The 26934-nt window shown below is 34.3% G+C and overlaps 1 protein-coding gene across 1 annotated transcript in view; it reads right to left on the bottom strand.

Annotated features, from left to right (window-relative positions):
* LOC133172048 (adenosine deaminase domain-containing protein 1-like) overlaps positions 1-24252 on the bottom strand; it is a 107353-nt gene extending 83101 nt beyond the window's left edge. Inside the window, exons 1-10 of the mRNA XM_061306852.1 lie at positions 24140-24252; positions 23467-23746; positions 22933-23018; positions 22661-22758; positions 22290-22410; positions 13036-13177; positions 12808-12937; positions 6727-6894; positions 5224-5333; positions 303-482 (exon numbers count right to left, since the gene is read on the bottom strand). Of these exons, the coding sequence (XP_061162836.1) occupies positions 303-482; positions 5224-5333; positions 6727-6894; positions 12808-12937; positions 13036-13177; positions 22290-22410; positions 22661-22758; positions 22933-23018; positions 23467-23746; positions 24140-24235 (1411 nt within the window). The 5' untranslated portion in view covers positions 24236-24252. The remainder of the gene's footprint in view (positions 1-302; positions 483-5223; positions 5334-6726; positions 6895-12807; positions 12938-13035; positions 13178-22289; positions 22411-22660; positions 22759-22932; positions 23019-23466; positions 23747-24139) is intronic.
* Positions 24253-26934: the final 2682 nt, after the last annotated feature.

Here is a 26934-nt window from a genome sequence, read left to right on the forward strand (position 1 = left end):
ATTTAGGTGAGTGTCCCTCATGCACTTCATATTCTAAACATCGATTTATAAATGCCACCCTCTTATATTTTCCCATAAGTCTAATGTTAACGGATCTGAGGGTACATCTTAGTATGTATCAGCTACGGCGTGATTTCATCTCATATTAACTTTTGAAATATAAATAACAAAAGTTAACATATTTATCTTGAATTCTAAACTAGTTTTGAAAAAATAAAATGAAATTTATTTTTATGAAAAAAAGTGGGCCGCTGAGCGGCCTTATCAAAACTCCCCCTTTAAAAAGCTGTTTGGATACTTACCTACAATGATAGAAGACAGATACACAGGTGAAATAAAGTAGCTGAGCAGCGCCCCCTGGAGGCCACACACATTCCACTGTAACAGTTTGTCACTACAGGACATGACCAGCAGGTCCTCCCCAGACTCAATCTCATCCACAGCCTGAGGCTTCTGATGCTCCTCAACAGGCTCAACCATCCCTACAACAGAAAACACACAATACAGTGTCACTACAGGACATGACCAGCAGGTCCTCCCCAGACTCAATCTCATCCACATCCTGAGGCTTCTGATGCTCCTCAACAGGCTCTACTATCCCTACAACAGAAAACACACAATACAGTATCACTACAGGACATGACCAGCAGGTCCTCCCCAGACTCAATCTCATCCACATCCTGAGGCTTCTGATGCTCCTCAACAGGCTCAACCATCCCTACAACAGAAAACACACAATACAGTGTCAATACAGGACATTATAAGCAGGTCCTCTCCAGACTCAATCTCATCCACATCCTGAGGCTTCTGGTGCTTCTCAACAGGCTCAACAATCCCTACAACAGACAACATACAATACAGTGTCACCACAGGACATGTCCAGCAGACACTTCCCAGACTCAATCTCATCCACAGCCTGAGGCTTCTGATGCTCCTCAACAGGCTCAACCATCCCTACAACAGACACACACAATACAGGGTCACTACAGGACATGACCAGCAGGTCCTCCCCAGACTCAATCTCATCCATATCCTGAGGTTTCTGGTGCTCCTCAACAGGCTCAACCATCCCTACAACAAACAACACAAAATATGGTGGAAAGCTCAACTGGCACAATAATCACTACAACCAATATCACACAATATAGTGGAGAGGTCTACTGGCTCAACAATTCCTACCACAGATATCACACAAAGGGAAATGTCAACTGGCTTAATCCTACAACAGATATCACACAAAGGAAAGGTCAACTGGCTTAATCCTACAACAGATATCACACAAAGGAAAGGTCAACTGGCTTAATCCTACAACAGATATCATACAAAGGAAAGGTCAACTGGCTTAATCCTACTACAGATATCATACAAAGGAAAGGTCAACTGGCTTAATCCTACTACAGATATCATACAAAGGAAAGGTCAACTGGTTTAATCTTACAACAGATATCAGACAGAGGAAAGGTCAACTGCCTTAATCCTACAACATATATCACACAAAGGAAAGGTCAACTGGCTTAATCCTACAACAGATATCACACGAAGGAAAGTTCAACTGGCTTAAACTTACAACAGATATCAAATAAAGGAAAGTCAACAATCCCCACAAAAGATATTACAAGGTAGAAAGGTCAAATGGTTCAAACATCCCTTCAACATATATCAAGAAGTGGAAAGATTTAAACTAATAACACTAAAAGCAATAATGAATTTGGTTTGATTAAAAAAGGCTTAAAATTTGGGAACCTGAACATTTGCCACCTAATGCCCAAAACTGAAGAAATTAAAATTCTGCTCCAAAACAAACAAACTCTTAATATTCTAGGACTTTGTGAAACCTTTTTGAATGATAACATTAGTGATTCTGAGTTGAATATTGATGGTTTTGATATGGAAAGGAAGGATCGCACATTGAGGGCAGGTGGTGGAATTGTGGTATATATTTCTAATAATATAAGATACAAACGTAGACCTGATTTTGAAATTGGTAATATAGAAACAATTTGGCTGGAATTAAATACAAGGAATTCTAAACCAATTTATTACTGTTCAGCATATCGTCCACCATCTGCTCCCTCCTGCTGGGCGGAGGATCTGGCTAGAGAAATAAATTGTGCCTCCTGCTGTGACGATGCAGAAATTATCTTAACAGGTGATTTTAATATAGACTTATTCAAAGAACCCCACAAAGTTGGACATATGCTTTAGAAGAGTTTGGTTTTTCACAATTAATTACAGCACCAACTAGAGTAACTAATACCTCAAGTACCCTAATAGATCACTTTTACACCAATAAACCAGATAACATGTGTGAAGTGAATGTACCTTTTATAGCCATCTCTGATCACTACAATATGTGCCACTAGAAAAACTAAATGCATGCAGCAAAAAGGAAAACACATAGAAATTCAGTATAGAGATTTCAAAAAGTTTGATGAAAATAAATTCCTCCAAAACTTAAAAGATGTAGACTTTAACAATCTCCTCCAGATGCATGACCCTAATGAAATACTAACTGAATTCTATGAATTATTTAATAGCGTACTTGACCAGCATGCACAAGTTAAAACCAAACGAGTGAAGAGTGAAATCCATCCCAAATGGATGACACAAGAAATAAACGATGCTAGACACTTACGTGACTCTTACCACAAAGAAGGAGATATGGAAAACTATAGACTTTATCGGAACAAAGTTAGTCTTCTTATAGATTAATCAAAATCTTCATACTATAAAACAGCGATTGAACAGAGTTCAAATCCCAAAGAAATGTGGAACTATCTTAATCAATTAACATGTAATTCAAAGAATATAACTCCATCTCATGTGTTTTCTAACCGGGGAATTATTGATAATTTACAGGATATTGCAAATACTTTTAATAACCACTTTTCAGATGTCTCAAACAAGCTTCTTTTGGAAATGCCAAAACATGAGTATGATCCAAATATATTACGTAATTTTGTTAGGTCTAAGCTTGATGATGAAACCTTTTTTAGTATTCATTTAATTGAGGAAAGTGAAGTTTTTAACATGTTAAATTCTCTTAATATCAATAAATCAGCTGGCGTTGACTTTATTGGACCGCGTCTTTTGAAAGTCGCATCTAAATATATATGTAAACCTATAACTCATCTTATTAACACTAGCATAGTAAGTGGTATTTTCCCGACAAATTTAAAACAAGCCAAAGTAACACCTATTTTTAAGAAAGGTGACAAAGCTGACCCGAATAATTATCGTCCAATTTCTATTCTACCGACTATATCTAAATTGATAGAAAAACATGTAGCTAAGCTAATAAAAAAATTCACTAATGAATTTAATCTACTAACACAATCCCAGTCGGGGTTTAGAGAACTCCATTCGTGTCAAACTTCACTTACAAAACTAACAGAAAGTTGGCTTAATGCAATGGATCGTGGTGAACTAATCAGTATTACATTTATAGATTTTAGTAAAGCATTTGATTTGGTTAATCATAATATTCTTCTAGAGAAATTAACCCATTACAAATTTGACCATACAGCTATAAAGTGGTTTAAGTCATATCTTTACCACAGGACCCAGTGTGTTAAATTTGGAACATGTGTCTCCAATATTCTACCCGTCACAGCAGGAGTACCTCAGGGCTCAATTTTGGGTCCACTTTTATTTTTATTGTACATAAATGATCTTCCATTACATGTAAACAATTCAAATATTGATATGTTTGCTGATGATGTAACTCTGTATTCTAATAATCATAATGCAAGATGTTTAGAAAATACACTAAATTCAGATCTTTGCGAGATTGAGAAATGGTGTGCTCAAAACCAAATGGTATTAAATGTAGACAAAACAAAATGTATGCTAATGGGGACACAGCAAAGAAAATCAAAACTAGATAATCCAAATTTACAACTTTATGCCTCAGACAAAACAATTGAAATGGTTGAAACTGAGAAACTTCTTGGTGTACATATTGATGATAAGTTACAGTATGCAAATCATATAGATTCAGTTAGTAAAACCATAAACCATAAGTTATTTACTCTACGTAAGATAAAAAAATTTCTTCCCCTACATACTAGAAAACTATATTACAATGCTTATTTATATTCTACCATCTATTAACTATTGTTTGACTATTTGGGGTAATGCCCCCAAGCAGGACATGGGTAGACTATTTAAATTACAAAAAAGGGCAGCCAGGATTATTCTTGATGCAAGTCCTGATTCTTCTTCTAAACCACTGTTTGAGAAACTTGGATGGTTAACAGTTTATGAGCTAGTTGATCTATACAAATACATATTATTATACAAAATTTTCAGCGGAATGACTCCCGAATATCTTTGTAATTTATTTGAATTTCACTCCTCAGCTTCTTATAACCTGCGATCTGAAACTAATTATGACCTTAAATTACCTAAGTTCCGTACAAACTTATTCAAGACCTCTTTTCAGTACTCAGGTGTGCACCTATGGAATAAACTTCCCCAGCACATAAGACTCTCTCAATCTCTACAAGCATTTAAGTGTAATGTAGAAAATTACATTATCAGCTGCCGTACAATTATTTGAGCACAGTAAGATTTTGATATCCTATCTACAATGTGATTGTTAGTTGTATGTACATATTACCAGACATGGACACTCTATTCATAATTTTGTGATTGTAATTCCTTAAGACTCTATCTGTTTTATTTTGAATTGTATATTTACATGTGTACTTGTTTATCTTTGTAATTGATATATAGAAGGCCCTGGGGAAGAATAGTGCATGCACTAACCAGGTTACCTTCTTTAAATAAAGTTTTATTATTATTATTATTATAACACATTCATACATTGAAGGTTCATTATCAGGTACAGAAAATTCAGTTCAAAAGAGATCCTTTCCAGTATACTAACAAAAACAAAGCCAACACTTAACTAGAATCTGTGATTTAGAAACAATGAGTCACTGGCTCCCTGGATGGGGCATTCCATATTAGGTGAACTCCTAGCTAATATTAACGCCCATCTACACAATAACAGAATCAAAGCTGTAACAAATACCGGTAATACAACATGTGACCCTTTTAATGGTGGCCCTTTTAAATATATTTTGTAAGGCCTGAACACCAATGTGCAGTAGCATGCCTGATGTACAATTCTCAGTACTCTAATACTGATTTAACTCAAATAAATAAAAGGCATCTACTATCAAGCTTTTAACTGCTAGAGCCTATCCCCAGTCTCACCGTCCTCATTCTTTGTACAGAACCAGCCGGGCAGGTCCTCACTGAAGGCCGGTACATGTGCACCTTTACTGACCAAACCTTCTGTTGTTGGTGTCAGTGGGCGATTAGGTCTGTAAAAGAATCAAAATACATGCTTATTTATTTCTGATACTACATGTACATGTGTATCATACAATTACAAATCAAATCTAGTACACAATAAAATTACAAATCAAATCTAGTACGCAATAAAATTACAAATCAAATCTAGTACGCAATAAAATTAAAAATCAAATCTAGTACACAAACACAAGATTTACTTGACTTTAAAAGTTTTTGTAACTTCGTTGCTTTTATTACAAGGGTGAAATGTGTCCTGCACAAATACCGGTAACTTCACTGCATAAAAAATTATCTACTAGAAATTCAACATGTGATTGGAATGTTAAGTGTTCTTGATGTCTGGTAAATATAAATCTAACAGGAAATGGCACTGCTTATCATACAATTGATTTTCAACCAGCTTATTTCCTTGCTGTTCTTAGAAAGTTACACAGAAATAAATACAATTGAATTTTCACACCAGGTTTTTGTATCAATATTAAAATTACATCTAAAATAAATTTTTTTTATTTACTGAAACAAGAAAACAAATTTAGAGTAACTAATTGTCACTGCTGAAAACATTTACAAGATCATGCAAATAAAACAATTTACAGTGTATAGCATTTCCTTCTTCCTATCTGTACAAGTCTGAGGCAGATTTTAACCTTTTATTTATGTTATATTAATATGCATGTAAACTCATGTATCAATTCAAATGAACCTAAATAAATTCTGATTTTCCACCAGACTCTGAACATACTCAACATGCTCAACTTGTAGTGATTTCCTCTGTACAGTACAGTCAGTACTAAGTCTAGAAAACTGTATTGTGGAAAGTCCACTGGATCACTGAGTTGCCTGCATATACTTTGTTGTAATACATGTATCAGGAATCATAAATCATTTAAAGATTAGGACAAGGGGAATAATTAAAAAAAATCCCGATGTTTTAGTTTCTCTCCAAACCCAAAAGAGACAACATACTATGAGGGCTTTAGAATATTTAAATATATGATAAAGTGTGCTGGCTCACTTGAAATTCTAATACCCAGTAATGTGCAGAGAGATTAGTTCTATAATCATGGCTGTTATCTTATGAGCTATCAGTTTAACTTACTAGCACAGTAATGTCATAGTATATGAAGAAACCCATGAATTCATGTTCTCCTGGAAATGAACCACATCAAACATATAACAACTGAGCACTTCTTCACCATATAATCAAACCCCCTCAATCCAATATTTTTTAATAAAACCACTAATATTTGACACCATGAAAGTATGAGATTTTACAGTAATTGTGACTTGTCTACACAGTAAACTTAATTTCCACAGCTGGGGTGGCTCATTTACAGATGAATGGAGATGAACACAACTTACCAAATAATTCTAATCACTGATCAAATAATACAGACTTACAGTTCCTCCACATAGTAAGCGTAATCTCCACAGCTGGGGTGACTCATGTACAGATGAATGGAGATGTGATCCTTCAACTTCAGACTGAGTGACTTCTCTGATTCCTGCTCAAATATGGACAACACTTTACTGCCCTCAAAGTAACTTTTGGCCTCTTTATACAGGTATCTACAATATCAACAATCAAACTTTATTAAAAAGTGATTTTTTCTTTAGAAAACATACACTGTACATCCAAATGATAGTTCTGTAAACAAGAGGCCCATGGGTCACAATGCTCATCTGAGTTACTTTACCCCTGCTGTTCTTCATCAGATTTTTAAAAGATTTTAATATTCCCTTGAAAAATTATGACCCCACCCTAACTCTAAGAAGACTCTAAATCCACACGCCATGAGGGTGATTCAATATTGAAATGACTAACATGGCCAGAATCTATAGAGAAAAAAATTCTTCTCCTGTATATATCCATTATGTAAAATTTGATTTGATTTTGGCCAACTCTAACCTGGTGTCCATGAAATGTCCATATAGGACATGAATTCCCCACCCAGTGTTCATTAAGCAACATGAAAAGAAATGTTCTTGCTTCTTTGTTTAAGATTGTCTAAATGAGAAATAGTGAGATCAAGCAAGGTCACAGGGAAGGTTGAGGTCAGAAAATTATGACACAGTTGAATAGCTCTCACATATTTGTATTAGTGAATGAAGTTCAATGAAAATACAATCAAGGTCAAAGGAAAGGTCAAGGTCTAAAAATGTTGATGCAGTTGAATAGCTCTCACCATTATGCATCAGCCTATAAGGTTTGATAAACAAGTGGCCCTAGGGCCTTAACGGTCACCTGAGTATAAAACAACAATCTATAGAAGATCCATAGAGTATAAAATAAACTGATAGAAGAAGCTTTTGTAAATCTTTGATTTGCCCTTGTGGCCCCACCCTATCCCAAGAGTCCAGAGTCATGATTTGAACAAACTTGAATCTATACTAGCTGAGGATGTTTCCATGTAAACATAACCAATCATGGCTTTGCTGTTCTTGAGAAAAGAATTTTTTCAATTTTTAATGATTTTTTTTATGTACTTCTATGTAAAACTTTGATCATATTAAAATGATTAATCATGGCTTTGCAGTTCTTGAGAAGAAGAAATTTTCCTATATATTCCTATGTAAGACTTTGATTCCCCATTGTGGCCCCACCCTACCCGGGGGGGGGGGGGGGGGGGGGGGTTTCAGGATTTTAACAAACTTGAATCTACACTACCTGAGGATGCTTCCATATATTGATCAATCATGGCTTTGCTGTTCATGAGAAGAAGATTTTTAAAGATTTTTCCTATATATTTCCATGTAAAACATTGATCATCCATTGTGGTCACACCCTACCCCATGGGTGTCATGATTTGAACAAACTTGAATCTACAATACCTGAGGATGCTTCCACATAAATATGAGCAATCAGGGCTTAGCTGTTCTTGACAAGAAAATTTTTAAAGATTTTTCCTATATATTTCTATGTAAAACTTTGATCCTCCATTGTGGCCCCACCCTACCCCCGGGGGTTATGATTTGAACAAACTTGAGTCTACACTACCTGAGGATGTTTCCATACAAATTTCATCATACCTGGTCCACTTGTTCTTAATTTTTCACTAATTCTTAATTATCACCCCTTGGAAGAAGGCATGGCCCTTCATTTCAACAAACTTGAATCATCTTTACCCAAGGATAGTTTGTGGCAAGTTTGCTGAAAATTGGCCCAGTGGTTCTTGAGAAGAAGTCGAAAATGTGAAAAGTTTACGCACGACGCACACCCGCACGATGACGGACGAAAACAGATAGCAATAGGTCACTGAGTAACTCAGGTGACCTAATAAATCTTGAATAGTTTCTTTGAAAATGAGCTAAATGCAAATTTATGAAAAGTGAGGTCAAGATCAAAGGGAAGGTCAAGGTCCAAAAATGTTGAGGCAGTGGAATAGTTATCACTAATATGTGTCAGCATACAAAATTTGATAAAAATATTATGAATAGTTTCTATGAAAATTAGCTAAACACAAATTTAAGAAAATAGAGGTCAAGGTCCAATAGTTATCACTAATATGTGTCAGCATACAAATGATTTTTCTTAATTATTTTAATGTAAAACTTTCATCCCATATTGTGGTCCCATCCTAACCCTGGTGGTCATGATTTGAACAATTTAGAATCTAGCATCTTTTCTGGCCTTGTGGTTCTTGAAATAAAATTTTTTACATAGCCCCACCCTGTTTTTGCCTTTCTTTGATTATCTCCATAGGAAGCAGGCTTGACCCTTCATTTGAATAATTTAGAATTCCCGTTACCCAAGGATGTTTTGTGCCAAACTTTGTTAGAATTGGCCCAATGGTTTTTGAGAAGAAGCTTTCAGCTCAGGTGAGCAAAAAATGATGTCTGTATATCACAACGATGTTTATATGGAGTACAAACAAAGATTATTGTGTAAAGTTTGGTATGATCTGATTGTTTGTTTGTTTATTGTTTAACGTCCCTCTTGAGAATTTTTCACTCATACGGAGACGCCACCACTTGGTGGTGGAGAGCTGCAAATTTTGTCCTATACTTGGCACTTACGGCCATTGAGCAGTGAGGGATCTTTTTCGTGCCAGCACCTTCTGCGACACGGGACCTCGGTTTATAAGGTCTCATCTGAAGGACCGGTCTCCACGTCCCACAGTGGGATTCGAACCCGCAACATAAGGATCAACTCCTTACTTCGCAACTCTAGAGCAGATACTCTAACCACTGCGCTGTATGATCTGATCATGACTATAATTCTCAAATAACGTGTTGTATTATTCTTAAATATTTGTGTTGTATTTGATTTTGACAAATTGCAATGAAAAATAAAACACAATTCAATGTTTCAATGCTGTAAACCAATGTCACATGTGAGAAATTATTGCAAGTTTTGCAACCTTTCTTTAATTAAAAATATTTCTCATCACGAATCAGCTTTTTAGTTATTTATTTTGTTTACGTAGAACACTGTATACCACAATAACAACCTACACTAGATAAACTCAATATGTACAGCCTTATATAACACAATAACAACCTACACTAGATAAACTCAATATGTACAGCCTTATATAACATAACAATCAACTTCATGAGATGCAGACAGAATGCATTGACAATTTTTATATTTCAGTCTTATTTGACAGCTTGTTTGAGCATAAATAATATCTATACTTATAAATTAATAAATTTTGGAAATAAACTTCGAAACGGGTGCACCAGAGTTCTTACTTACTCCTCCAAGAATACACAAAATACAAGATGATGTCCGTAAACTATATTTAGATTTCACTCGCACAGTAAGTATCGTACAAAAAATTAAAAGTCTACTTTCATTTTCTATAAACAGCCATGAAATAGCAAAAATGTGAGTACGGTGGCGGTTCCGGTTGGCGGATCTAAGTTACTGGCAATTTTTAATGAAACTGATAACAAGCAATCGTTTACTTTATCTCATAAAACGTCATCACTGGGTTATTCAATCAAAACTTGATTTAAATGATATAAAAGAAATAAGTTGTGATAACCGATTAAAAAGGGAAATGTGCAAATTATTTTCGACATTCACCGATCTTAATATTGACGGAAGCTTCTAGAACATCATATAGCATCGAGCCCGATGTTAAAAAGAAAAACTAGGCGATTATACATGTAGCTGCATGAACATAAAAAAACATTTTTGTATGGTCATTGAAATAATGGTAAATCATTGATAACACTATAAGTTGTGAATATATTTATATATCGAAAGACTATTACATATATATAGTAGGTTTTCGTAATAGATTTATCGGTAAACTTTGTATATTCCTCACTGAGAGCATCCTGGCAACGAACCCGAAGTACAATTTGTACTTCGTAACAATTTTGCTTACATGAAAAGAGAAAATTAATGAATAAGGTATTGTTCATATACAATTAAAGCTGTAAATTTTGTGCTTTAATCAATACATTTCAGTTTTTTTCTGAATAGTCTTTTGTATCAAATACTCGGACTATTCAGGGCGTTAAATGCTAATTTTTACACAGGTACTTGGGTCTTGGTTCATATATATGCATGTACCTTATTGATATGTAAAAAAAAAAAAAAAAAAAAAGAGTACAGTACATTTTTTACATATCAATAAGGTACATACATATTTATAAACCAGGACCCAAGTACCTCTGAATTTTTTACAAAAAAAAAAAAATATCAGTCTATCAGTAAAACGTGTATATTCGTTGCTTTTGTTTTTATTCTTGACGGAAATGAAATAATAGCATCTGAAGTACAATATCCGTAACATAGTATAACAGGTTTCACAATAAACGTCAATTAATGAAATTGTTATTTTTCAAGTTTTTACAAAAGGGTGGGGGTGGAGACGTACATATCTACTTCATGTAAGATTTTGAACAAAGTATTTCTTCTGTCACTAGAAACTACAATATATATATTATTGGAATTTTTCTGTCGGTATTGGTATAAATTCATTTCCCCGCGCTTGCGCGGGATTTCATCTAGTTGCTATAAAACTAAAAAGGGAGTAGATTTGTGCTGCACCAGGAAGCTAGGTGTACATGTACTAATGTATGACAACATACATATATAGACAAAGCAATAAATCATTGAACTTTGAGTGCAAGGATTTGTTTCTGTCAGTGTGAGAACTTTGAGTAAATACTCACATCTGCTATCCCTATCAATCCAGAACAATGCTATATTTTTAAAACTAATTTATCATAAACATGTGGTTTCTATTGTGTAAATTCCTTAATATATCTAAGGTTTTTATCTGTCACATTCTATAACAATTTCAAGTGTTACTTTTGTACAAGTATAAGAATCATTAATTTCTCCTGTTTCCTGTAAGGTTTATTTTTTCCTGTAAAATGACTAAGAAAATAAAAAAAAAAATAAAAGGCTAGATGATTATAAGTCTTCGTGCTGATGCCTCTTTTATAAATAGATAAAACATCTATAGGATATTTGCAATAATTAATTTTCATAAAACATAAAGAAAAAAAACTAATATTTCTGTCTCTTTTTAAAAGGGATAAAATATTTTTAAGGATTTTTTAAAAATAATTTTTAATTCTATATTAATTCTTAATAGTTGGACTTTGGAGTTTAATACAGGTTCATAAAGTATTAAAATAATAGCAACACAAAATATCATTGCAAGCCAAAAGTATCTCTTGTCATAAAGAGTCATCAATTAAACACTTCATGGTGTATTGTCTACAGCTTAAAAAAAAGCAAACCTACACAAATTTAAAATTTCTATGATTGTTTCAACCTATTTATGTCAAATACATGTATTTACATTTGCCAATGTTTAGTTAACATTCACCTTAAGAGTAAAAATACAATGTTAAAAAATCAAAGTATTTCTTATTAATCATATATATAGAAAACTAGAGGAGTATATACACTGATATAGAAGTAGGTTTGCTGAGTCAACATGATAAGAACTAATGAGTTAGGTGTGCTATTTTTTTTTATACAGAACCAAAATTTTGGATCTTGTAATGCCTGAAGATATTTCATGTATACAGCTGGTATATATAAAATTACCAGAAGATATTTCTGTATAGTCATGCCTCCTTAATCTAGATGCTTGTGTTCCCAAGCAGATTATCTATCTAGATTAATAAAACAATTAATTGGTATATAAATTAAGAATATAAATTGTTCACCACAAATTTTGTCTGGAAGGTGAAGCATCTGGATTATTGGACACCAGATTAAGGAGGCTCCACTGTATATACATTGTATATCTTTCATATGAAAGTTCATATAATATTTTTAAGTATATGGAATATGCAACAGATATCAAATGATATAAAATGGGCATATAAAAAGCATATGTGTTGATGTGTACACAACCATCTAAAGACAAAATAATGTAACAGCTGACCTACACAAATATACTGACCTATTCTGGATAAAGTAATGCAGTGTCTGTCATAACTAAGTTGTAAATTGATATATAAATGTATAATGAGGGTACTACTACACAATAATGAAAGCCTTACTTTAGAAACGCCCTCCTTGCCATGACAACACTGTGACTGTCTACCAGACATCTGCCGTCCCTGGTAAAGCTCTCGCTGGACAGAGTGCGGGACCCGGTCCCCAAAGCCACGATGTCCCCCACTGCATCACCTGTTACAATACACTCAAAGTGCAATAACTCCAAAAATAAAAAAAAGTACATAAATCATCAGAATTTAGTCGTTTTGTCTGTTTTCTGAGTGGAGTACCTCTTTTGACTAGAAATGCAGCCAGATGAAGATCCTTCTGTAGGATTACTGGGACTATGTTGAGTATTTTATGAGCATGCCTAAAGCAAACCTCTGCCATTTTGTCTTCCATTGTCATACTTATTGTCTGGTTCTTGATGATCTGAAAAAAAGAGCACCTGATGAATCTATAACATGTTTCAAGATATTTAACTACCATGTCAAGATAAAATAAATTCTTACATCTAAATTTATTAATACTCTATGCTTTAGGATAAATTCTTTGTTTGTTGTTTAACATCCCTCTCGAGAATTTTTCACTCATATGGAGATGCACACCACTTCCCAGTGGAGGACTGCAAAGAGGTAGAGCCACGAAGTACCAAAATCGGCCTAGTTGCCAAAATAAATGAAACTTTCTCAAATCAAACTGGAAGATTTGTAGGTTATAACACAATTTATTTTTTAACAATATCTTTTCTAGTTTTCTTTTTACAGTCGTTTGAATTTGGTATTGTATTCCAATACCACAGAACGTCATGACGTTGACATTTTATATATTATAACGTCATGACGTTACATTATTTATACAAGGTAATATATGAATGTTAATGGATGACAATCCATCAAAATAGGCCTTAATTCAACTATTTGGAAAAATTTTACCAGATTTTTCCAAGAATTTCTGAAACTTGGGATAAAAAGTATTTACTTCCTAACTTAAAGCTATTTTTGTGATTTATTGAAGTGTCAAACATTTGATTATTTAAAAAAATCAAATACGAGGTCATGGCATTCTATATATATCTAGAGATTTATACATGAAAAAGAATCAATTATTTTCTTACAAATGTGTAGAAGGATAAAGGGATATTGGCTTAAAATTATTACCATCTATTTCCCATTAGTTTTATTTATATGTATATAATTAAAAGATTGCAGAATCATCTCATAAAGCATGAACTAATCATAAGTGAAATGTTAATTCATTTTTAAAATAATAATAATGAAAGTAAAGTCTTGTCTCAATTAATCATTTTACAATTAAATGGTGTGTACCTCATCTGTTTGCACAATAATTCATGTAAATGATCAATGTTGTCATTCCTATCTACATCTAATTTGCTCTCTTGTTTGCTTAAGTAGTATATGCACCTTTCGATTTTCAGTCACCCTCTGCCGTGTGCTATCTAGGTTGTAGTAAAATCGTATGGTGAGCAGTTAGTAGTGCACAACTGCATGGATCATTAATCAGTCGCTTTTAGCATAGAAACACTGGGGGTTCTCGCAGTATCACTTTTCCGCGATTCAACACAGCTTTCCTGCGACAAGTTTTACTGCTTTTCCACGATTATAATTTATAGCTTTTCCGTACCTCTTGACTTCCGCATGTTCCGTTAGCCAGATAAAACCTGTTGCCCCTTGCTTACCACAGGGAGGTTTTAATCGTGGCTTTGCAGATTTTATGAATGCTGCATCGGTATGACACATCCCCATTCCTTAAAACTTTTCTGATTGGAAATCCATCGTAGATTATACATTTTCCCCCTGATTCAATTTCCATATTGTTTACATCTAAAACCTATCACCGACAAATGTGAAATGAGAGATTCATTTAATTTTTAACACCATGTGAGTAAAATCGCGGAAAGGAAGTATAAAAAAGGAGAAAACACATTACATATAGTAAATCGCGGAAAAGCAGTATAAAGTCATCGCGGAAAACAACAAGGTTCCAAAAATAAAATAGCGGAAAAGCAGGCCAGCCGGGATTCTAGAGTGCTACACTTGGTAATGGATAATATCTTAGCATAATGAAGTACTCTCTCTCTCTCTCTCTTTCTCTCCGTGTTTTGTTTCCTTTAAATTCTCTTTTTTTAATTAAAGAAAGTCTGCAATATCATTGTGTTAAAATAAAAGGAATAAATCTAGGTTTTGCAAAAATAAAAAAACCTTTTTATTCAATGCAAAGAATCTCTCTCTCTCTCTTTCTCTCTCTCTCTGCATGTTTTGTTTCCTAGCTTTCTCTTTTTTATAAAAGAAAGGCTGCATATATCATTGTTTTAAAAGAAAAAAAACAACTAGTTATTGCAAAATTAATAAAAAAGAAATTTTTAATTCAATATAAAGAATTCAAAGTACAATTTTACATTAAGTCATCATACTGTCTACATGCAATGAGTGGCTCATTACCATACACCTGACTGAGTACTGAAACAGCTGACTTTTCATCAGAAACACTCACAAAGAAGGTTTTACATGAAAGTTGAAAGAAATAGTCTACATATGGAGTGGCCATCACTGCACCCAACATAGCACTCACACAGGAGATTCTAAGTGAAAATAGATAAAGAAAGTAATCACATGTTTAGCAGTCTATTACATGTGCTTCAACCAACATAAGACTCGTACAGAAAATTGTACAATGCGTATGTGAAAATTAAAGAAAAAAATTACATGTGAAGCTGCCCATCACCGCATCCAACACAAGACTCGCACAGTAAATCCAACATGAAAATTAAATTTAAAAAATATTTACATATGGAGCGACCAATTACCACATCCGACATAACACTCACACAATAAATCAAACATGAAAATTGAATAAAAAATCATTTACATAATTATGGAGTGGCCAATTGCCGCATCCAACATAACACTCACACAGTTAATCAAACATGAAAATTAAATATAAAAGATTCATTTACATATGGAGCGGCCAATTGCCGCATCCGACATAACACTCACACAGTAAATCAAACATGAAAATTAAATAAAAAAATTCATTTACATATGGAGCGACCAATTACCACATCCGACATAACACTCACACAATAAATCAAACATGAAAATTGAATAAAAAATTATTTACATAATTATGGAGTGGCCAATTGCCGCATCCGACATAACACTCACACAGTAAATCAAACATGAAAATTAAATTAAAAAATTCAATTACATATGGAGCGGCCAATTACCGCATCCGACATAACACTCACACAGTAAATCAAACATGAAAATTAAATAAAAAAATATTTACACATGGAGCGGCCAATTGCCGCATCCGACATAACACTCACACAGCAAATCAAACATGAAAATTATATAAAAAAATATTTGCACATGGAGCGGCCAATTGCCGCATCCAACATAACACTCACACAGTAAATCAAACATGAAAATTAAATTAAAAAATTCAATTACATATGGAGCGGCCAATTACCGCATCCGACATAACACTCACACAGTAAATCAAACATGAAAATTAAATAAAAAAATATTTACACATGGAGCGGCCAATTGCCACATCCGACATAACACTCACACAGCAAATCAAACATGAAAATTATATAAAAAAATATTTGCACATGGAGCGGCCAATTGCCGCATCCGACATAACACTCACACAGTAAATCAAACATGAAAATTATATAAAAAAATATTGACACATGGAGCGGCCAATTGCCGCATCCGACATAACACTCACACAGCAAATCAAACATGAAAATTATATAAAAAAATATTTACACGTGGAGCGGCCAATTGCCGCATCCGACATAACACTCACACAGTAAATCAAACATGAAAATTGAATAAAAAAAATTATTTACATATGATGTGGCCCATTGCCGCATCCGACATAACACTCATAGGGTAATTGAACAAGAAAATTGAATTTAAAAAGTAATTTACATATTGAGGGGCCCACTGTCCCATCTGATAAAACACTAACACAGTAAATTTATACATGAAAATTGAAGAGAAAATATTATTTACATATAAAATTATATGATAAAGACTGTAAACAGCACATGTACCAAACACAATAAGGTCCGCAGTCTTTATTCTTCTGTTTCACTGTCTCCTTCATCCGAAGATTCACTTTCATCAACTGGAGTTGGAATGTTGTTTGCATCTTCAACAAAGTCACCCCAGTTTCGAACACCAAACCCAGTCTGGATATTGTGTCGGGCATTTCCTAGAAACCACAGAATGGCAGCAATGTGGGAGCACATTCCAACAACCCTTGCTCCAGCTCTGCATTTACAATACCATGCAATAATATTTCCTTCATCATATTTAATCCATAATTGGTACGATCTTGATGAGACATGCCGACTCTGTAGCCGAACCCTGACAAGACCTGGCTCCTCTTTGTGCACTTGTATATGACAGTCACCTTCCAAGTGCTCCTGTGCATAATTGGGTGAGAGTCGAAGCTGGTATGTCCCACAAGTTAGGTTCCGAAGTTGTTCTTCATCCAGATATGGAAAACCTAATACACAAATTCGAAACATCATGGTTGATCTGCATATAAACTACATAATGGCATAAAATATCCCAAACCAATCTTCATTAGTAATAAATGTAACAATGTGTATTTTTAAAATTCTCTAAATTTGCTAAATTTTTTTGAAAAGTATTGAAACAATAACAACTAGAGAACAGAATGCATTGTATAACATTAGTACATAGGATAAATACCTCTTAGATCTTCAACTGGTTCCCAGCATCCAGAGCGTCGATCTAAGTGTTGCTCTTCCACATGTTGTTGTAAGACATTAACTTGCTTGGATAGATGCAGCATTTTACATCCAAGAATTTCTTCTTCATCAGCATTCCCATGAGAGAGGGGTTTGAGATATCTGTAACAGATACATAAAACATTGGAATACATTTGCATTCATATTTTAAGAAGTTATTATAATTCCATAAAAATATTTACATGTATATTCCTTACCTATTGCACAAAGAACATACAATCCTTATAAAATCTCCTATGTACGGAATCTGGTTTGTTGGCAAAACATGTCCTAGGTACTTCCACTGTTTGATCCTTGAGTTCGCAGATTCCACAACCCAACGAATCTAAAAATTAGAAGAAATTTTTTGTAAACCCAAAAATGCTAATTCTCATATACATACATCAAAGTAAACTTTCAATTAATTTGATATCATAATTTCTCCCAACCCCCTTTTCAATCTCTTTCTCCCTGACTACACCACACACACACACACACACATACCTTTGTGACAAGACGACTTGTATTGGCACTCTCTGTGGACATCTGTTTCTCTCCTTTGGACATGAAACAAGGCATATGGGCTTGGATACCAAGTTCCTCCAGATAATCTATTGAGTCGCGGAACCCACGATCAACGATAAAAATATCTTCCTCTTGCACCCAGTTACGAATGTCCTCAACGTTGGACTTCATGATATGCTTGATGATACTGGCATCATTGTTTCGGGCAAGATATGGACCCATCACTGATATAAAGTGGCCAGTTGTTGACACAATGATCATGGGTTTTACTAAAGGGCGACCCTTATGTAAGCTGAAGGACTGTCTTTGGAAATGAAAATTTCCACTCTTGTTTATATAAATATATGTCCCATCCAAAACCAAAATTGCTTGATTTCCAGCTGGACTGTTTCCAAAAAGAGTTTGGGCAATCTGTCTTGTGTGATGCTGTATGACATCAGAACGTGTAATGTGCTGGAATCCCAAATTCTCTAACACAAATCTTCCTGCAAGAGCTGATCGCACAGAACTTATACATCTTCTAGTACTTGATTTTGATACATTGAAAAGTGTGGAAAGAACTCGATTGGATTCCCCTCCTCTGATTTTCATAAGGAATATAGCTAAACTTGTCCTCAGGGATCTTGTTGGAGTTAGCCGAACTTTTCCTTCAGTATAATGTAACAAGTCTTTAAATGAGTCCTTGGAAATGCCCATAAGGTCCACATATTCAGCATCACTGAGACTTTCATCATTGTTGAAATTAAGTCTTGTTTTCTCTTGCCTCTGAATTTCTGACCTCAGAAACTTCACCAGTTGAGCTATTGTTGTTCTATTAACTGTTGTTGTTTCAGAAATGGGTTGAAGATCCCCAATGTTTCCCTGTAGGTGATTAGGACAACATCTAGCTCCAGCCGGGATAATGATTTCCTTAGAAATAAATATTTGATGCCTTATGTCAACAGGAACAACAATGAGTTTTGGTCCAGGTTACATATACAGCAGGAAGCGTGGCCTCTCGCTGTGCTGGGAAATGGTAGCTGTACTGAAGGAGGACTAGCAGGCGTTGAAGACGATGGTTGAGATGTAGATGTCAGAAGTTTGTTTTTTCCTTTCTTAGATCCCTGCACATTAGACTTGCATATATGGCGGCACTTGTTGCACAGAAAATCTTCCTTCACTCGGTGTTCTTCCAGATAATCTGGTAACCACAGATCTGTGACTCTTGGAAATAGCATATCTGTCTGTCTGTTTTGTTCTCCGAGGACAGAGGAAGCACTTATAAGACTTTTTTCCTGGCATCTATGAATCAATGATAAAGAAAAAAAATAAATAAATCTATTTAATGATGGGAGATTTTTGTTTGTTTGTATGTTCAGTGTGTAATAAATTGATTAATGTGACAAACACAATAGGGTTCATTCTCAATTTCAAAATCATCTTTCCTTTCCTACCCTTAAATATGTTAAACAAGAGGCCCATGGGCATATTTAATTCCTTAGTTTGGCCCAACCTAAAACCCTAGAGATAAGGTTTGTGGGCCAACCCTCTCCCTAGGGGCAATAATTTGAGGAAACTTTAACCTGCAATTATTGATGCTGTTGGCATAACACTAATCATGGCCAGCTGTCCCTCAGAAGATTTTTTACAGATATTTCTTATATCTTAATTCATATATATGAACCTTTGATCTCCTATTGTGGCACCACCCTACCCCTGGGGACTATTATCTGAACAAACCTAAATCTGCACTACATTAGGAATTAATTTAGCTTGTATTTTGATATGACTAATCATGGTCCTGCTCAGTAAAAAAATTTAAAGAGTTTTTTAAAAAGTTGTATCCTTTATGTAAAATGTTTATCCCCTGTTGTAGAATTTCCTATCACAATTTAAGGGCCATGATTTTGATTTGAACAAACTTGAATTCACATTTTATCAGGAAGCTCGATCTCACATAGGTTTCATCTTTTCTGGTCCAGTAGTTCTTGAGAAGAAGATTTTTTACCCTATCCTATTTTTGCTTTTTTTTTTTAGTATCTCCACTTGGAACGGGGTGTGGCCTTTCATTAGAAGAAACTTGAATCTCCCTCACCCAAGGATATTTAATGTGCTGTTTGGTTGAAATTAATTAGCTCATTCTTCAAGAGAAGATGAAAATGTGGAAAATTTACAATAACAATAACACCAACGATGACGACAGACAATGGACAATTTTGATCAGAATTTGAGCTTTAGAATGAGCTTCAGTTCATATGAGCTAATAAATGGGCAGATAAACTATCACCAAAGTTAAATAATGAATTAATTAAATATGTATAAATAACCAAAGAAATTAATTGATTATACAGTGTATTTTACCTTTTAATTAAATTCAATCAGCATAAAGGATTATCTGTTGATATAATCTTGTTCAATTCCAAAGATCCATCAAAAGGGAAGCCCACACTATAGTCTAGTCATGTTCAGTTTCACCTGCAGGACATGTGATGCAAATTAATTGTTGACCTAACATCAATAATGAAAAACAACTTATTATATTATCAAATGTTGAATAGTATTTTCTTTCTAAATTAGTTTTCTTTTAATCATTAATCATTATTAATTGTAAAATTTAAAGTAAGACATACAATTAAAACCATTGTATAATGCCTAAAAAGGGGGGGGGGGCAGGACTTTTGAAAATAATGTCTTTGAGATATTTCCCGAAGTTTTGAAAGTGACATATATCAGCAGATAAATATATAAATCAATTTATATTATTTTAGTTTTTCTGCTCTTAATTTTTAGAGAAAAGGTTGAATAAAGAAAGTCCTCCATCTTTAAGAGTGACTTCCCTTGCAAGAAAACAAAAAGTGTTAAAGTCCACAATTTACACTATTTACATACATGTTCTAACTTTATTTCTTTAACAATATATTTAAAAACCTGTAATTAAACAACAAAATGCTTATTTCTGCCCAAAATTTATTTTCTTACTATGTTTGTAATCATTGCACAATGTAAAACACATAATTATATAATATTCTAATTTTTCTAACCCCGATTCGCGGACAATGTAAATAAAGCTCGCTGTGCAATGTAAACTCGAATCTACGTAGAATTAATATCAGTTAACTCCAGGGTAAATATTGGTTGTCTCAAATTTGGAAACATATGTATAAGTTGTAGATATATCTTATATCGTGTATACAGTTTTTTTTTGGATCAGATATGCTCACCAGCGGATTAAGATAGCTCTGATATGTGTATTGTGGTTAAAATTAATGTAAAAATCTTTAAATCTATGTATCAAATGGTAATAATGTGCTAAACTTAATGTTTTACAAATACTTACAGCCTTAGTTTACGAAATGACACCAAGGAAACATCTATAATAGGCAGAGACATCAACTGTGTATTTCACCAAGTTATAAACCGAACAGACGACAGTTTCTCTTCTTCCCGCAAAATGCCAAACGGTATTATTTCGATAACAGCGCAAACGTCGCTGATGATTTTTTTGCCGGAAAAGTTTTTGGGGCGATTTCATGTTTTATTTAAACCTTAGAAACCGATCAGCGAGGAATGCGCTATATTAGAAATATCGTCTCAAAGTTCAAAAGGGGGGCGAAATTCCGGAAAAAATCAAATACATGCATAGGTTTGACTTTTATTGTGCATTGCCAGCATCCTGTTTGATCAAAATTGTGTAACATGCGATTAGAGTAGGTGTTAAAGATGAAAATGAATTGCAGAAAAATTCAATTAAGGACACTTGATTTTTCACCAAGCAGCTAGGCCGTATTTGGTAGAAAGTGAATTGAGTTCTTTAGACCTATACTCCGCACCCAGGGCCATTGAGCAGTGAGGGATCTTTTTCGTGTCAGTACCTACTGCGACACAGGACCTTGGTTTATATGGTCACGGAGATCCGAAGGATCAGTCTCCATGTCCCACAGTGGGATCTGAACCCAAAACGATGTAAGGATCAACTCCTTACACAGCGACTCTAGACCAAACACTCTAACCACTGCGCCACAGGGGGCAACAGGATAAGCGGAACTTTGATATAATTTGAACTTTGATATGATAAAAGTCTTTACAAGAAATTAATATTAGTTCTCATTCATAATGATTTATAAGACTAACAAATTCAAGGAATAAACTTCTTGAAGTGTGATTTACAGGGCAAGCTTAAGCTTAAGCTTTCGATCCTAGTTTACCTCGACATTAGCCATCAGTCTGTAAGAATATTTCAATCCTTACCTCGTCGTTCGCCATCAGTCTGTACAGGGCCTGTTCAGCTGCATTTTTCTTTGCCTCTTTCTTCGTACTGGCAAAAGTTTCCACAATAAACTCATCCCGGACATAAACTGCAGCAACAAATCTGAAAGAATACAGGAGGTCCATTGGCCACAAAGCTCACCTGAGTCAATTTCTCTTCATCATGTTGATCAGCCTAACTCTGATGGCTATGACCACAAACTTGAATAGAAGATTTTCCCAATATATTCCTTTTTAATATGCTGGCCCCCTATTTTGATGCCACCCTAGTCCCAGGGGGCATGATTTTTTCAAACTAAGAATTGACATTGATAGTAACAGATTTTTTTTCAAACTGATAACAAATAACTCACCCCTGAGGTCCTTGCTGATCACTGACATCAATCTTGAATGGAAGCATCTTATGGGCACAATATTCCTGGAGTTTGTTTATAGGGTTCTTGGAATCATCCTTCATAATAATAAAAAAAAATAAATAAAAATACACATGTGTATGTATATTCCCTGAACTGATTTTGAACATTTTGAATATGAAGTGTTTAATATTTTCAAAGTCAAATACACATTGAATGTCCTTAATTAAAGAACTGATACTTCTTTATAGGAGACCTATCAAAATACACACTGGTTTTAGTGGTTTCTCATGTGAACCCAGACGTCCTGGCTCAGTTTGCAGTTTCCTTCCCATAGCATCATACTGAACTGACCCATCTACAAAGTGAAAGAAAATGTACTGAACTGACCCACCTACAAAGTGAAAGTAAACATACAGAACTGACCCATCTACAAAGTGAAAGTTATAAGTCAGTAAACATACTGAACTGACCCATCTACAAAGTGAAAGTTATAAGTCAGTAAATATATTGAACTGTCCCATCTACAAAGTGAAAGATACAATAGCATCATACTGAACTAACCCATCTACAAAGTGAAAGTAAATGTACTGAACTGACCCATCTACAAAGTGAAAGATTTAAGCCAGTAAACATACTGAACTGATCCACCATCTACAACAGTAAAGATACCAAACTGACATCTAAATGAGCGATTTAGAAAATAGCCGAAATTGTATTAATACTGCAAAAAGGATTTTCTACATCATTTGTAGGTGACCATGACTTCATTTAACTTTTGTAAAAAAAAAAAAGAATACACCCACCATCCTCATCAATTTCCTCCTCTTTATTGAATCCCAGAATGATGTTGAATGCAATCTTGGCAGAGTTTGTTTTGGCCTCTTTCTTTGTGGAGCCTATACCCTGCGGATATTCCTTACCATCTACTTTACAAACGTAGGCAAAAGTCTGTTTGTATGTAGCAACCATAACTGCATCTTCACGATAAGAGACAACTCGGCGTTGTAACGAACAAAACTCATTCAGGGCACTGATTGGCTGCTTGGATCCATTCCTGAAGTTGTCTATTAGCTCCTTTGGAACCTGGAATATAAAGAAAAAAATCCATTTTCTTAGTCATAATGTGAGAAATGTACACAGCCATAAGTGGAATTTATAATAGCATGAATTTTTATTGGAATCATCCATGTCAGAATTGTCAGGGCAAGCACGAAATGCATGTGACCCCATGACAACCAGTGAATGATTCAATTCTATAGGCAAGTACTTAATACACAAGCTTATCTGCATGCACAAAAATTTTAGAATTTCTAATATATTACAATAAAATGTAGTATATGTGCTAGCAATTTCTCTGTGTTTTTCTTTTCTTTTTTTTTGTTTACAGATGGAATCTAAGCTTTCTTCAAACAATTATCTGGGATAAAAACAATGTAGACAAGATAATTAGATGACAATTGATCATGTTGATCGTACCTCTTTCGGGATTTTGGAGGCTGGAATCTTTTCTTCTGGTGGAGTAACGGGCCTTTTACTGAGTCCAGGAATATAACTCTGTGTTGCAGCAAACATCTTTGAAACAAAATTAAATTAAGCATTTGTTGGATTACCTTAATTAAGATAAACACTTGACAGCAGTTCTCTTCTACATTATCATCCAACTGGTTGCACATTTATGAATTTAAAAGTTACCAGTTATCAAGTAATTTTGGCACTCTGCAAAAGTTCTCAATAAGTGTTTGAGGTTTGACAAAGTTCATATTTTGACATCCATATTTTACTCTGGGGGAATACGTCACTCAGTGGTTACTGAAAATGAACATCTTTTTTCTATTGTACATTCATCAGGTCTGGTCAAGAATGATAACTATAAGTTGCTATAAATATACTTCATCTACAAATAAATATTTTTCTGCCCAATCAGAAAACAGCATTTTCACACACCCATAAGCAGATTTCAAAGGAACAAAAAGAGAACATGTGCTTTTGGTTTTTTTCCTTAAAAAGATTTTTTTAGACAAAAAACTCTTTAGAAGTAAGATGAGAAGTTAAGAAGGATAAGGTATTCCCACATATTTACAGTGAACAAACTTGACAATTTCATTTCAACAAGAGGCCCATGGTCCACATCGCTCACCTGAGCACTTGGGGGGGGGGGGGGTGTTATGATTTGAGCAAACTTGAATCTACACCACCTTAAAATGCTTTTGAATTAATATGACAGAATAATTATGGTTTTGCTGTTCTTAAAAGAAATTTTTATTGAAATATCCTTTATGTTCCTTTGTATCTATAACTACGATCCCCTTTTATGGCCCCTCTATACTAAGTGGGGGGGGGTCATGAGTTGAACAAAATTTAAATCTACATTACCTGAGGATGCTTTTATTTTATTATGACCAATCACAGCTTTGCTGTTCTTGAGAAGAAGATTTTTAAAGATTTTTCCCTATGAATTTCTATGTAGAACTTTGATTGCCCACTGTGGCCCCACCCTACCCGCAGGGGTCATGATTTGAGCAAATTTGAATCTACACTACCTGAGGATGCTTCCACATAAGTTTCATATTTTCTAGCATAGTGGTTCTTGAGAAGAAGATATTTAATTAAACGATGCCATTAATTTTTCAGGAATTCTTCATTATCTCCCCTTGGAAGAAGGCGTGGCCCTTTATTTGAACAAACTCGAATCCTCTTTACCCAAGGATACCATGTGGCAAGTTTGATTGATATTGGCCCAGTGGTGCTTGAGAAGAAGATGAAAATGTGAAAAGTGACAACGACAACTGACAATGGACAAATTTCGATCAGGAAAGCTCACATGAGCCTTCGGCTCAGCTGAGCTAAAAAAAAACCCAAAACAACACATTTATGCATGAAACAAAATGCAATCCTTTTATGGAGAATAGGTTACACTGTGGAAATATCAATTACAATTACAGTAAAACATTTATATGCTTATAACGAAGTGCCAGGGACAGTTGATTTTGATGTAATTTCGTAATAAATGTAATTTGTTATATCCGTTATTATCACAACACAGTTTAAAGTCATGGGGAATGAAAATCGCTTCATTATAAGCCTGTTCACTACAAGCGTGTTTTACTGTATAACATTTAACAGAAATGTTATTGGTGAATATAATTTTGCTTAACCGTCCAATTTTTATCAATAATGTGAAGTTTTCCATGTGTAAAGATCTACTGCACCCAAGTGTTCATTGTTAAGACTAGTTTTGAAATATCACGTTTCATGCATGCTGAATACCATGTAACAGGGCTCGACATTAACTTTTTTTCCTACTTGTCCATTCAGACAAGTAACCAAGACATCTACTTGTCCGAACTTCAACTTCACTTGTCCGAAAAATTTTCAATAAAGATCTAATACTGTTAACTGAAAAACTAAAAACAAAGTCCATTACATGTGCATGATGTTATTTATAAATACAACAAACACATAAAACAAAATTTTATCTAGACTTTCTGTCCTGACAACATAAATGCTGTCAACGAGTGTACTCAATTACAAAGCGATCGATATCGGGATCGAAGTTCGGTTTTTATGTACTGTTTCTGTCTTAAAGTACTGGTAAACTTTCAACAGTTGTTCTTTATTTAATATTTAGAGACTTCTTTACATAAAAATGCACTTGTCCAATCGGACAAGTGCCCATCAATATTTACTTGTCCATATTTTTTTTTTTACTGGTACCGGACAAGCATTAATGTCGAGCCCTGTGTAATGCTTTATATGGGCATCATGTAGGGAAAAGGGAATGAAGATTAATGCTTTTTATCACCGTAACTTACCACATACCAAAAACTGTCAGTTTTGTTATACATGTACACAATGTACACAGGAAATAATTAAAGGTCATACAAAATGCTTCTTATTTCTAAGATTTTACTAATATTAAACATAAAGACTGGTATGAAAGAATGCCAAATTACATTAAGTTCAAAATAGAGATATTCGTCTCTGCTCTGTGTACTTTATTTTTAATTTAAATAGATCTTACAGTAGGTTTGAAACAGAGCCTGGCCAGATTGACAAAAGAAAGTGAAAGTAAAAAAACAAGATGTGTTTGTGAAACACTGATGCCCCTGTTTGGCAACTTATGGCGAAGGTTAAACTTTTTCAAATGCAAATCAAATATGTTGGTATCCAAGGTAAATTCTTGTCTCGAGGAATATACCTGTGAAATATGAAAGCCCTGGTAGCAAACATTGAATAGATATGGAAAAGGTTAAAGTTTTTCAAAAGTCAAA

The sequence above is a fragment of the Saccostrea echinata genome, unplaced genomic scaffold (genome assembly GCF_033153115.1).
Source record: "Saccostrea echinata isolate AGI-Se365-2 ecotype Australia unplaced genomic scaffold, CSIRO_AGI_Sech_v1 ptg000054l, whole genome shotgun sequence".
In the NCBI taxonomy this organism is placed as follows: domain Eukaryota; kingdom Metazoa; phylum Mollusca; class Bivalvia; order Ostreida; family Ostreidae; genus Saccostrea; species Saccostrea echinata.